This window comes from Cygnus atratus, chromosome 5, assembly GCF_013377495.2.
Source record: "Cygnus atratus isolate AKBS03 ecotype Queensland, Australia chromosome 5, CAtr_DNAZoo_HiC_assembly, whole genome shotgun sequence".
Lineage (NCBI taxonomy): Eukaryota > Metazoa > Chordata > Aves > Anseriformes > Anatidae > Cygnus > Cygnus atratus.
This window is the reverse complement of record NC_066366.1, coordinates 21179162-21193841: the sequence shown is the minus strand read 5'-3', so window position 1 is coordinate 21193841 and position 14680 is coordinate 21179162. Positions and strand designations below refer to the sequence as shown.

General features: G+C 34.2%; 1 protein-coding gene across 3 annotated transcripts in view; it reads left to right on the top strand.

Annotated features, from left to right (window-relative positions):
* Positions 1-14173, top strand: part of ARHGAP5 (Rho GTPase activating protein 5) — a 48321-nt gene extending 34148 nt beyond the window's left edge. For all 3 annotated transcript variants that reach the window (XM_035552152.2, XM_035552154.2, XM_035552153.2), the window contains 4 exons: positions 5-82; positions 1439-1570; positions 3774-3879; positions 9729-14173. In XM_035552152.2, coding sequence (XP_035408045.1) covers positions 5-82; positions 1439-1570; positions 3774-3879; positions 9729-10059 — 647 coding nt within the window. In that variant the 3' untranslated portion in view covers positions 10060-14173. The remainder of the gene's footprint in view (positions 1-4; positions 83-1438; positions 1571-3773; positions 3880-9728) is intronic.
* The last annotated feature ends 507 nt before the right edge of the window (positions 14174-14680 follow it).

Here is a 14680-nt window from a genome sequence, read left to right as displayed (position 1 = left end):
TAAGGATTATGTACTGAAGGCCTGTACCGTGTCAGTGGTAATAAAACAGATCAAGACAACATTCAGAAACAGTTTGATCAAGGTAATGCCCCATTTTTATTATTTAAAGCCAAAACAACTTGAATTCACCATGGATTTATAAGGTAGTGCAGTCAGTGTAAATGAGTTACACTTTGCAACTGATTTCTATAGTACTGAGTGCTTAATGCTCTGGTAGGCTGTACTGATACAGTTCAGGTTGTAACTACTGAAGCTGTGTGTAAACTAAGGATGGGATCGAATCTTGTAGCCAATTAATGTTAAAACTGATTTTAAGTGCTGCTTGTGGAATTTCTAGGTGCTATTCTAGTTGTATAAATGAGTTTAACTGCAGTCTGAAGTGCTCACCAGTCCTAGGCATTAAAGCATTCACTTCCCTCCCCCACGTCCCCCAAATGTAGAACTTTTTGATAATTATTTTATTGAAAGCCCTCTGAATAATATGGATTAACAGTTAAATTGTGATAATGAATTTGTAATACCACCTTTCTCATGCTGGAATGTACTGGAATATGATCAGTGAATAATGCTGTTCATTTGGATGTATTGAGAAGGGTCAGCATTATTTTTTCTTTCTGCTTTTTTGTTTAATTTATGATCAAAGTTGATCTTTCAAAAAGAAAAAAAAAATCATATTTTAAAGCCCTCTTGGATATTAGTTATGAAATTGAATCTGTGTGAAATAGATAAAATAGATGAAAAAATTCCTCCTAGATGATAAGGAGAATAAATGTACTTTTTTTTTAATGCCTCATTTTGTGCTCTTTCAGATAATCTGATTATAATGCTAGATGTCACTATATTAAATGATGTTATGGGTGGAGTGGACTTTAGAAAAGTTTTAAAATTATCTGGCATGACTTCTGCAATGTTATAAATTTTATTTTAAAAAAATCTCTAGTTATAAAATGAGGCTTCTGTTATTTGGGAATTTAGCAGTAGGTTATATGGCAATGTAGAATCACTGTGTTGTTATTGTCCTTGCTTAAAAGGCTTTGTGATCTTGTTCATGTGGCTACATGAACTCAGCAAATTTTGCCAGTTTTTAACAAAATTTGGGGAAATAGATTTTAAAACTCATTCTTGGGCAAAATGAGTTTTCAGAAAATAGTTAATGTCAAATAGAAGTGATTTAGATCCACGCAGTTAGACAACTTTTTTTCTGATCTGCTTTCTTAATACTGTCAGACTTGTTAAATTTGATTTCACGTGTGTCCAAGTGACGGTATCTTACCCACGGAGTATCTTACCCACTGACTCACCCTGTCATGTGTTTTTGACAAATATTTGGCAACATTTTCATTTCCAGCATTTTCTTCAATAAATTCTTGCTTTCATAAAATGCTATAAAGGATAGCTGTAGGTTTTACTTACAGTGCTGTTTAATTTTGTCTTACAGATCATGATATCAGTCTAGAGTCTATGGAAGTGACAGTAAATGCTGTGGCTGGGGCTCTTAAAGCTTTCTTTGCAGATTTGCCAGATCCATTAATTCCTTACTCTTTACACCAAGAGTTGTTAGAAACATCAAGTAAGTAATAATCTTGTTTGATTTTATTTTTTCACATTGATTGCCCTTATTGCAATTTTTAGTTCATTGTAGTTGAAAGGGCTAGCTGCATTGATTTTTATCTTTATTTTTTATAATTGCTTAGGTGTACCCATTTCTTGTTAACGTTCTTTCAAAGTGATGGAACTATATGATGAAGTAAACTTGTTATATTAGTTTTTTTCTGAATAAGTTGTGGCCTGTTATTTCCAGTTTACCTAGGAAATTTAATTGAAGTAATCTTTTTTTTTTTTTAATTCTGTATTAGTGCTGCATATGATGAAAACTCTTGGAAATCTAATGTAGTTAGTTATGTAGTTGTTAAGCAGGTGTGTATGTAGGGGAAACGCCCCTTGAATTCATCATGGCTTCCATTCAAAGTAGTCTGTAGAAATCTGACATGTATATGGAATATTACGGTAAATCTGAGATGTTTTTTAATTCTTTTTGAACTCCACGTAAGATGAAATGGTTAACTGTGTTTACAAATGCTTCAAAAGCTTTCAGTGAAAATATGACTAAATTGTTCCCTTTTCTTAAAGAGTATCTATCCCTCTTGGGATCATTTCTGGGTGCCAGCAAACTTTTAGAAAAGCACTGCTATTCGTTTTTGCAGGATACAGCTGTGACATTCAATATTCATAATGCTTTTTGTTCAAAATATGGAAATATCAGTGCAAACCTAAGGCTTGGGCCTGGACTTGATTTAAGTATATTCCCTTAGAAATTTTATATTTTTGTATGACAACTCTAAACACTTATTTTAAATATTTTTGCTGTACTTTTCAAGCAAATCCCTTATTTACTATATTTCTGGTTAGGTTTTATTTTTTTCTTGATTAGTTAAACTTCAGTCAAAACATGCACTAGCTTAGAATATGCAATAAGCTATTGTATTGGTTTTACTGTTTTCCAATGCAATTGATACCTCATTACATTTCTCTTTGGGGTACATTGAAACATTTAATGTTACTTTAAGGCTAGGGTACTATGTACTAGGGTACGTCAAATTAGAGTTGAGCTTGTATTCCTTTTCAGATATGAGTCGTCATGGAACGGAAGTACATTCTGTAGAATGTATTGTTTACAATATTTTAGTGGTATTTTCAAAAGTGTTTTAGCAGAAGTGTTAATTTTACCTTAATAATTTCTTCTATTCATTTAGGTTTGAGATTTTCTGAGATGAGTGGGACAGGCTTTGATAATTACATATTACTTAACTGTAGCATACGAAGCTTAAATAAGAATTGAAGTCTTTCTTTTGAAACAAACCTTTCTACATAGTAGGATATGGCAAAAATGTGATAATGTACAATAGCAATTTATGGAATGTAATTTTGAGAGAGGGAGCTAGTGTTCTTTCATATGAGAATATTTGGTGGGATAGTATGGATTCTTCTAATTCTCACACCTGTGCCAACAATTTGGTTGCAAGAGAGTCTTGTTTCCCCATTTTTCTACTATAAAACTGGTAAGTTCTGGAATTTTGTTTGTCGATAGATCCTGAGCTGTCTGAACCCAACTGCGAGTTCATTTCAAGTTTTAAACCAGTATCGGCTTCTCACTGTATATAATTTGGTGTCAGAAGTAGCGCTGATCTGTTCTAAATTTTCATAATATGTTATTTTATTCCATAGTCCTTTTACTGTTGCTTCTTCTTTTAAACCCAAATTAATATTCCTTGGGCCTGTGTAAAGCTCTGTTCTCCTTTAAATAGTATACTTAAAATAGCTGCACCAGGCTTATTCGTAATTGTTTATTATTTGACTGGTAAGCTTAAGACTTTCTAAGTTTGTTAAAGTCTTCCATAACCCAAATCTTCGTGAAACTTGGGTCTGTATAAATCTTTTAGGTATATTGTCACAACATTTTGCAAGCATGACCCTGTCACATTGTTGGTTGTTATTCTGCAAGCCAATGAGTTAAGTGCTAACAGTCTGCTGTTACAAATAAATAAATCCATGTAAATACAGAAAAATCTTTTTGTGTTTAGATGGCTGCCTCTCTATGATGAAAACGTTATTCTTTTTAAAGTATATGTAAATAGGAATTTTATTAAATACTTTCTCACTTGGTATTTCTCTGTGGGTATCTTATCTGTACTTTTTATAGTAGGAAAAAGACAGCAACACTATTCAGAATTTCTTTCTAAATGTATGAGAAAATGTTGCTTGTTTCTATATAGAGATCCTGGATAGGACAGAACGGCTCCATGAGTTAAAGGAAATTGTGAAGAAGTTCCACCCAGTGAACTACGATGTCTTCAAATATGTGATAACGCATCTAAACAGGTTTAGTATTTTCTACTAATTTTTTTTAATTTGTAACAATTGAAAAATAAATGTGTTAGTAACTGTTAATTGGTGTATATCACAAAAAAGCTGAAAGAACAAATCTGCACAACTGTTGCAGATCTCTTTTCTAAGGAAGTAGCTATTAATGTTATAGGCTGATAAGGTTTGAAGGAACATGGAGGTCATTTGGCCTGATCCCCCCCACCTCCCTGCCCGTTAAATCAAGGTCAGCTTCAATCAGCATCTAAAATGTAGCACTAAAAACACTCGCTGAATGACTAAAATGTAGAACAAAGCTGTAAGTAGTGGTAAATTGCTTACATTTGTATCCTAAGTCTTGCCTCTTGCCTGGAAATTTAATGGCTTTCTTTTCAAAAAAAATCTAAAATAATCTTAATACTTGTAGATGTATACTATCTGATCTGACCCTTTATGTGTGCAAGTGTACAATATGCAGTCATAAAAAAAATATAGAAAGACTAGCTTTTTCTTATTCATCTAAAACAGTGGATTCTCTGAAATCCACTAAATCAGATTGTTAACTACGTTATTAAGAGTTATGAGGAGAGACTGAAGGAACTGCAGTTGTCTAGTTTGGAGAAGAGAAGGGTGATCTCTCTTTTTTCAGGTGGCAAGTGACTAGGATGTGAGGCAATGGCCTCAAGTTGCAGCGGGGAGGTTTAAATTTGGATATCAGGCAGAACTTCTTCACGGAACGGGTGGTTAGGCTTTGGAACAGGCTGCCCAGGGAGGTGGTGAAGACCCTGTCCCTTGACATATTTGAGATATGTGGATGTGGCACGCAGAGACATGGTTTAGCAGTAGATTTCTAGTGTTAAGTGGATGGCTGGACTTGATGATCCTAAAGGTCTTTTCCAACCTAAATGAGTCTACAATTTTATTTTCATCGAATATATGAGAAACTTTGAAATTTAGGCACCTGCTTTACACTTCTCTCAATCACAACTGTAGCCTTCTAAAGCTTTATGAAGTTACTCATTTTCCTTTGCAGGGGAATGCATTGATTTTTTCCGTTGTAGTTTTTCCAAATAAAAATTCGGTTTTCTAGCCCTAAAATAGATAGAATCATATAATTAGAATTATTCCATGCATTTTTATATTACAGACTTGAAAGATGTGCTGAGGTAAAACGAAACGTCACAAAGTTGACACAGTAATTAGATAAGTCACCTGAAATGTTTCAGTAGTTCTTAATGGACCAGATAGGAACTTGGATGTCACTTGAATTCAGTGGAATAGTGTCAGTCTTGCAATTGTCAGAATTCGTCAGCTGGTCACCTGTTTGCATAGCACAGTTGAGTGTACCAAAAGTCTAATTGCAGTGTCAAGTACCCAGATTGCTGCAAGTAAAAGAGCTTAACGCAATTGTAAAAAATCCTGAATAGGTTCTAATGCATGCACAAACACAGACGAATGAAATATATTCATCACAGAACTTACTGGAGAACAGAACTGATGTATATTGGCCTTTGCTCTCCGGTCCGTTCTCGTCCTTTTAAAGATGATTGATGCACATACAGGTTGCTAGTAACAAAATAATGTTTTTAAGTACGAGAGGCTGTCATTTTTCTTCTCGTTTGCAGTGGCAGGTGTGTTCCATTCAGCAAGAGAACTGCCTGAGCATAAACAATTGCATATGTATGGCAGTAGATACAGGATCTTAAAAGAAACTGAGACCTTTTCTTGTAACTAAATTCTTTATAGTCTGTATTTATTTTTAAGAGATTAACTAGTGGTGAATTATTGCTAGTATATGATTGAAGTTGAAATGTGTTTTTTGAATGAATTTCTCATTAAATGAGCTAAAACACTCTTCTACGTGACTGAAGAGTTCTCTTTACAAACTGCTATTTTCAATGTTTAGCTTTTATTTCATATGTCAGCAGAGTGAGAAATGTGCTATTGTTGTATGGTTAATAGCGAGTGGTTGGTGATTGATACTATTTTGGTATATCCACAAGCATAGGACTTTGTTATTGAAACAAAGAATGCAAGTACTGTCCCGATGACTTTGCTCTAGACATAAAAGACCGTGAGAATGCAGTAAATAGCAGCGATGAGATGAATATTTCTTCAGTGTGATAAGTACCTTTCATAGTGTGCTAGCTGTCTAATTGTGGTTGATTAATTGTAAGTAGGAGTGAGTTTTAAAGACTTTGTTGAGACAGGATGGTGTTGTATTGACACTGGCTTTAATTTTTTCTTTTATAACGGCTCCCTTTATACATAAGAGTTAATACAGCACAGTGTGCTTCTGAAGACTATGCAAAACGTGGTTGTACAGCTTTTGAAGTCTGATCATAGGTATACAGCCTGAAGAGTGGAGTGGACGAAGATGGTAGGGTCAAGAGAAATAGCAAGGCTGAAATACAGACTCTTCATTTTCATTTTGAATGATTATAAAAGAAGATGAATAGACATTTGCTAAGCACTTACAAGAAGATTCTGAAGTAGTATGGGGAAAGTATGGTAGGAGACGTAATATTTATAAAATAAAAGTAATATGAATATTACTTTTACTCAGGAATGGTATCCCAATATCCTTTGGACCAGATTTATTCAAAACAGGTTGAGAGGCAGTTTTTGTGTACCCTCACACAATTTGGAATAAGTAATGCGCATGCTAAAATACAAGTCTATCCTTTATAATTACCACTATACATGCATTGTAAATGAGTGAAAATATTTTCTTATAGCCATAATTGTAGTGTTTACTATGGTTTTCACAGCTTTTCAATCTATGGACTACAGCCAGCTGTCAGAAATTCGTGCAGTCTGCTCTTGCTGATCATCAGAATAGTCACTGACAAGTTACTAAAGTTTTTTTCTGTCTATTTTTGCACGACAAATGTATCTCAGTTACCTTTGTCTTGTCTACTGTAATACAAGAATTGTGTGTTCCCAGTGGAATAGCTTACTTGTTTGGCAGGTTTATTAACACCAGATTTTTCATGCAACTCTCACTGGTCACTTCTAGATGAAACTGTGATGTTACTTCGAGCACAGAGTATTTTAGTTTAGTTTATCTTCTGCCCGAGAAGAGTCTTATGTCAGAAGCAACCAAACCATCATGCTTACAAGTATTCTAGAATTCATCAGGCTCTGTTTCTCTACTGTAGTTCATACAGCACCAACCTAGGGAAATTGATTCAGTGAATCCATTCCTTCTTGCAGAGAGGTAGAATTTCCAAACTTAGGCTCATTCTTTTTCTGAACCTTTTCCTGTCATCAAAATAATGTTTACAAAGTTCGTAGAATCATTTAGATTAGAAAAGGCCTTCAAGATCATCAAGCCTAACTGTTGGTTAGAGAGCAAGAGCTCATCAGAGTAATCTGGTACTTGTGTTGTATCTTGAAATTCTTTTGTTACTATGTTTCAACATGATGTTTACCTTTTTTTTGGGAACTTGTGTTTTTCTCTTCCTTAGTGTCAGTTCTTTCCCAAGTGAACCGTTTTCCAAATGCAGTTCCCCAGCCAGTAAGAGACGTATTTTGTTATCAGGCTTTTGAATTTGGAGCTTTTTTTTTTTTGTGGTATCAAACCATTTGAGTAGATTCTAGTGAATTAATTTGACCTAGAAATGTATTACTTTGTAAACTTTATACATATTTCATGGAATTTTATGTAATTCATAAAATAGTAATGAACTCACCAGGAAAAGCTTCTTTTTCTTGAGGTGTGATAATGGTAGACTAAGGAGCTGATCTCTGTGGCACTCAGATTGATCCCTGCTTAAAGAATTTTTTTATTTTTTAAACTATCTTGGTTTATATAGATTGTCTTGACATTGAATAATGTTCTTTAATTCCAGTGTTTAAGATACTAGTCTGGTGTGTAAACCTGTGCGTTAATTGGCAGTTGAGGCAGAGTAACAACCTGTCAGTTCCTTCCTCGTTTCCACAATCTCCCTTTCAGTTGTTCCCGTGAAGTTCTGGAAATTTGGAACTGAGGTTGAATTTATTAATTGGAAAAACATAAAAACAAAGTGAAACAAACAAACAAAATCTGCTTTCCTAGGGTAGTGTTGTGCTGTTTTACTAAACAGATTGGCTCACAGAGGGGTGTGACAGGTGCCAAACCTAACGAGTGTAAGCAGAGAAGCCTGTACTTCTCTGCATGTGGTAGGGAGAGAGAATAGGGAAAGAATTCCTCCTTTTGTTGGAGCTGGACAGTATTAGGTTAATTCTGTTTCATGGAACTCTTCCCCATGTCTTGTATTGGCAAATCCGCAGTTTCGTAGGGAATGGATTTTTTTCCTAAAATTATGTTGGCTGATATTAGATGGACTGTCTTTTAATTCTTTTTTTATTGCTTCACTCTGCACTTTTAAGAACTTTAATATTTTATATATTTAAAATATTTTTATTCTTTAAAGCTCAAACGCTGCTTTGTTTAGAAGCTTCTGTGCAAAATGTGTATGGAATAATATTAATAGTTAATTTTGCTGATAAAATACTTGCAAAAGTACTTCCAGGTGACTTGTTTTGCCTTTCCCCTACTAGTTAATAATATATTTATTAACTTCCTGATCAGAGTTTGGTTACAGTTGCAGTAGCTGCTGCTGGCATGTTAAATAGTTATCCTGGCTCAGCCTAATTCAGCATCTTGTGAAACACAGCAAGTGACTACAAGAAGAAAATGAGCGTAGAAATAATAATTTAGCTCATTTGTGCTTGCTTTAATAAGCAGCAGATGAGCGAACCAAGTCTGATTAGACATTGCTTTGGAAGAATGCTGCAATAATCACAGGAGTTGCAGTGCTACTTGCTTACATCAGAGAAGCAAAATAGAGATTTTGGAGCAGTGTGATTGTGGTAAGTCATAGCATTAGAAACATTAAATACCAAAAGAAATGGAACGGGAGAAAGAATTACAGCAGAATTGCCATTCCAGGGGAAGAGTCTGTAATGGAGAAAAAGGTCCAAGTTGAAAGTTAGTAAGGAGAGGGTGATAAAGCTGAATATTGAGCCTGTTCCTTCTGCTTCTTTTGTACAATCTTAGGAGGCTTCTGAGTGCACAAGTACAGTAACAAAAATTGGCATGGTAACAAAATAGGATAAAAAAAAAATCATTTTTCTTCAAGGTTGTGATTCAATAAACAGTAGTAGCTATTTTTCTAAATAAGTTGTATGCAGCAATTGTGTACTTGTATACAGTTGTAATTTAATTGTTTTTACGTGCTGAACGTTTGAATATCCACAGTAATTAAAGCAATCCATCCCTTTCCTTTTATTATTCCTGAATGGTTGTTGAAACGCGTTACCAGAGAGCTTCCATTTTGCATTAAAGAGTAATTTAGATACTCATTTGAATTCTTCTGTTTGTACTTTTTTCTTTTTTTCATATTAACTAGCAGTAATGCAACAAGAGGACCTAGCTTTACATAGGCTACTAGTCTTCCTCAAAATGACTTGGACCTGGGGTACCTGCTCCAACCAATTTGCACTGATGTGGTCTTTACAGCTGAGGCAAATTCTTTTGCTGGCCAGCATGAACAACAACAACAAAAAAAAGCAGAGATGTGCTGTAATCAACACTTGGTATTATTGGTTGTGTGTTTTCTTAACATATGATCTAATGTGATCCCCTTTTCTTTGAGTATCATAAATGTTGGTCAATATCTGGCTGTACAGCAGTAAGAAGCGGGTTCTGACATTCTTCTCCTAGACAATCTACTTGACTTCCTAACACATGTAAGCCTGTGGCTGGCTGAGGAATTTGTAGTTTATTATTGTCACTTCAAAATGTTGGTGTGTGTTTAAATACTTCTGGTTGATTGCATACCATTTTTAATTCATTTCTGTGCATGTCATTCTCATTTCAGGGTTAGTCAGCAATATAAAACCAACTTTATGACTGCCGATAACCTGTCGATTTGTTTCTGGCCTACTTTGATGAGACCCGATTTTGAAAACAGAGAGTTTCTTTCTACCACCAAAATCCACCAGTCGGTTATAGAGACCTTCATCCAACAGTGTCAGTTTTTCTTTTACAACGGAGAGATTGTAGAAACACCGAACCCAGTGGCGTGTCAGCCACCGCCTTCCAACACAGTGCAGATGGTGGAGCCAATGGTACCTCTTCAGTTGCCGCCACCGCTGCAGCCTCAGCTGATACAGCCCCAACTACCAGCAGACCCTCTTGGTATTATATAAATAGGAGATGATTGCAGGCAGCCTGGCACTGGACAGTAAAGAAAAGCTATAGACGTGCATGTTTCAGGATACAGTAATGTACTTCATATTTATGAAAAATAATTCTCATCCAGCTGATTGGACATCTTTTTGTTCTATCCCGTACTGTGTTCCTCATTTGTACACACTGCAGATAAAAACTATGTGGTAAGCATGACTGGAGAGGTTTAATTTTTAAAAGCAAAAATAGCTATAAAGTACAAAGCTGCTGCTGCATGATACTTTATTGCAATCACTATATCATTCCTGTGACAATTTGTCACAATATATTGTGAATAAAATTTTTTCTATAGAAATTTAATGATTAAAAATTACATTTATGAAACATTCAATGCTTACAGCCTGCTTTATGGCTGTTTTTGTTATTTAACATGCTATTTTTGGCAATTTTATTCACATTCAAGCATTCTGTGTAAACAAATAAAGCCCAGCTATAGTTTATTTTGTAATCTCCTGGCTACTTATGTGACGGTAGGCTTAGGATGGTTTATGGAAGAATGCAAAATGCACTGTTGAGAATTTTACAATTCCTCACCTTCCATCTTTACTTGTAAGTAAACCTGTGGACAGTTTGTTAAGGGTGGGTGAACTTGCTTATTATTTCTTACAGCACAATACCAAGGACATGCTTGTTGTAAAAGTGAATTTCAAATACTGTACAAAAGTTTTGATGTTGCCTACTTATTTCTTTATGTTCCATTCCTGAACTAAACATTTTGTAAAACTCAATTCTGTAAACAACTGCATGTTTGAAAGATCATTGATGGTCTTGTAAACTTAATCTAATATATTTTAGATATTTTAATTTTTCCCACTTGGGAATACATGTAGTGTTTAGAAAATAGTTCATGACATTTTCATATAAGGTTATATAACTTTTCATACATAAACATGAACTTTGTTGTAGTAAAATTCTCTAAACCAAACAATGTTTTAATCTAGGACTTCAATTAATCTATTCTTTAAATCTATTTTTATGTGACCCTTTAAAGATATAAAAAAAATGCATTGCTAATACATGGCAATAAATACTTTGGGTACTGACGATTAACTTCTTTGGAGTGTGTATATATATAAAATCACAAACTTGTATTCATTTTTTTTTCCTGTGGTATGTTGTACTAAAAATTCAAATGACTGATTTTTGTTTTTGCACCATTTTTTTTAATGATCTCTTTTTTTCATTTATTTTCCTTTTACATTGGTACCAATTTTGCTGTAAAAGAATGCTGCTTAATTTAAATAGATCTTTTGGTTAAATATTTTGTTAGTGGTAAAAAAAAATAAAATTAGAAGGTTACAAATTGTAGCAAAGGAGAGACCATAGATGATCACTATTTGTGATACTTCATAGCAGCTTTTTTTTTTTCATGCTCAAAATACACCTTTTTAGGTTTGCAAAGACGACAGTTTTGGCTCATTCAGCTGCTAGAATGTTCTGTGTAGTTTTTTTTAAAAAAGCTTTATGATGGTCACTGTTGTAATCTTCACTTATAACAAGATTTAAGATCGTCTTGTATGTATTATAGTAAATAGATGATTTTGAGACTTAAGGCTCTTAAGAGTTTGATTTGCTTCATTTTCATAAAATAAAAATTGCCTTTCCCTCCCACTTATGTCCTAGGTATTGTACTTCTAATTATGACTTGGAATATCATTCTAGATTACTATGATACCATAACTCGGCTGCTGTTTTAAGTTACATGTATATTATAAATTATCTTGATATTGTGTTATATTCTTGCAATTATCTTTTCTAAGAAAACAAAAAAAAAAAGAAAAGTCAACCCTATTCCTATTGCAAAGCACACAGGAGTTAATAGTACAATAAAGTCTGTCCTGTAAATTGTAGTATTCTTAACTTGTTCTACTTTACATCTGTTGTCTATATAGCTTTTATTTATAGTTGTCAGTCTAACATTGGCATGTTTAGCAAAGCAAATGAAACTACAAGAGTTTTATAAACTATTTCTAGGTTGCTAAAGAATTTATTTTTCTACTATATATGGTATAGACAAAGCATCACCTGTACAGGAAACAAGGCTGTTTCTAATAGAAGTAAGCTTAAAAATAAATGCCAGTCATATCCATATTTAAAAGTTCTATACATAAAGTATCTTCAGTCTTTGTAATGTGAATTACATTTTAAACTTTCTATCAAGTCCAAGGTGTTTGCCATAATATTTATCTAACCTTTGAATACTAATTTTTAGAGTAATTGACATTCCATTTCATGAGCTTTCACATTGAACCTTTCACATTGAACTCACCATCAGTAACATTCTTCTTGTGTATGATGTTATGGCTAAATCACGTATTTCGTGATTTGCTAAAAAAACGAACACATTTGGCCAAATATGAGAGTGTTATTGCATTTACCAGATAAAACATTTAAAGAAAAATAATAAGAAAGCACAGCATGTGACTCTTGACTGTCACATGGCAGAGTTCCTGCATAGGATTTGCATTATGCAAGTGTTGTATGCAGGAATGTGGATGTGTGTGTGTATGTACACAGGCACATGTGCACAGACTTGCGCACACACACACCCACAGAGTAAAGCTTCTAAAGGATACTAGGAAATTAGACCATTGTTATTAAAGTATATAATAGAGCTTTCTCTATTATTTTTGTTAGTGCTATAAAATGAGGAAGCATGTCATTATATACGAACTCCTCATATGTTGGGTCATGTAGTCCCTTCTAGTTTTAATGGAAATACAAACAATAATAACTATATTTTTTAAATGTGAGCATTTTTACAGTAATATCTATCTTGATAAAAATACAAATGTATATTATTTTCAGTTGAGCATCTCAGTGACACTTTATGGCGTACTTTGTCTTTTTTTTTAAATGTAATTTTGGTATAGGCATTCTGCAGTGTGTTGTTTTTCAATGTTTTACCGATTTTAAAGGCCCACACTTGAGTTACAAAAGCGCCATTTTAAGAAATGGTTAACAGATTGTTTTAAAATTCCTTACCCTTCATGATCTTGTGGAATTTTAACATATATAGTGTAAATAGATCACAGATGTCAACTGGTATGAAAAGAAACTTCTTTTGTTGTACGTTTTCTCCATTATTTGAATGCTGGTTGCTAGAAAGTTATAGGTATGTTTATTTTTAGTTGCTGGCATTTAGCTTCTAATATTTATGATAAGTACAGAAAACTTATCAATTAGAGATGAAAAAATTTGGCCTTAGCTTCCATGCCTATTTCATTTTTTTCAGTAATTGTGATGCTGTTTGTCAACTTAAAAAATTACATCTATATAAAATTTTTTAAGGTAAAATGTTGTTCTTTGTTTATAATGTAATCCTTTGTTGCTACATCAACAGAATACTGCAGTGGATTAAATATCAGTGAAGCTTATTCTGTATAAAAGATGCAATGAATAAAATACTAAGATGCTTACTGTGTATAATGTTCAGTTTAGTTGCCTACTAAATTTTTGAAGGCAAAAGCACCCTGTTCTCTCTCACATACACAGAGAAATTTAGCCGTAAATCTTGCTAAACTGAGTGCAGCAAATGCCTAAGGAATTTCTGGGGGAGGGAGGGAGGTGGGGTGGGGAAGGCAGGAGTCTCTCTTTTTGAATCTCTTCTTTTAAACTGCAGAAATGTATAAGCATTTTGCACACAATGTGAATTGAATGGTGTACCCCGTTCTGTATGTGATGTACCCCTCCGTCAGGGTGGAGACACGCAGACTTCCCATGTGACCGGACGGAGGGCGTTCTGTTTTTCTGTTCAGTGCATGGTAAATTCTGTGTAAATTGTTACATTTTGCACTTGATTGAGCTGCTCAGCAAGAAAGGCTGTGATTATGGAAATCAGTTTTTCCAATTTCTACCATGCTAGAGGAATGGTTAAAAAACAAAAAGTCTCTTTTTGAAATTATTTCGTTCCTATAGACTTTCCTATAGAATTTCCAAGCCTACAGGAAAAACTGCATCTTGAGGTCAGCTTTAACTTCTCAGCATTTCATATCATTGGTTGTAATTCTCCTCCTAACTGTATGGGATAAATCCAACTTGATAAAAAATAAATAAATAAACTTTTTAGTTGTACTGCTTTTAGTTCTTGTGCATGCAATACCTGTGCTTAGTTTGTTTCTCTGAAGTGTCTTTTGAGTAGTATGAGTAACACAAAATTAACTGCAAAACTTCCTGCCAGCCTTCAAATCTGAACACTGTTCAGGTTTTATTGTAAATCTTAACACTCTCAGATACTGGAACATTTTAATCTCTAATGGGATTCATCTTACCTGTAACTCAGTGTGAGGCTCTCAGTTAGACTGCTCTATCAAAAGACATCATCTCAGCTGAATCTGCAGCATAACGCTGTGTTGGGGCTGCACGACAGACCCCACTCTTCTGATGAGCAGCTGCCTGGAGAACCAACACGTGAACTAAGTCTTCATTTGTGCCAGTTTTTTTTTTTTTCCCTTCAAGTGATGTGTAGGGTTTCCATGGAATCGGAAGGGATGAATTTGATCTGTCGTCTTGGCTAGTGAAAGTAACCACTTCCTTTTTTTAATTGACAGTTCTTTCCCAAGGATGTGGATGGTGCATGTT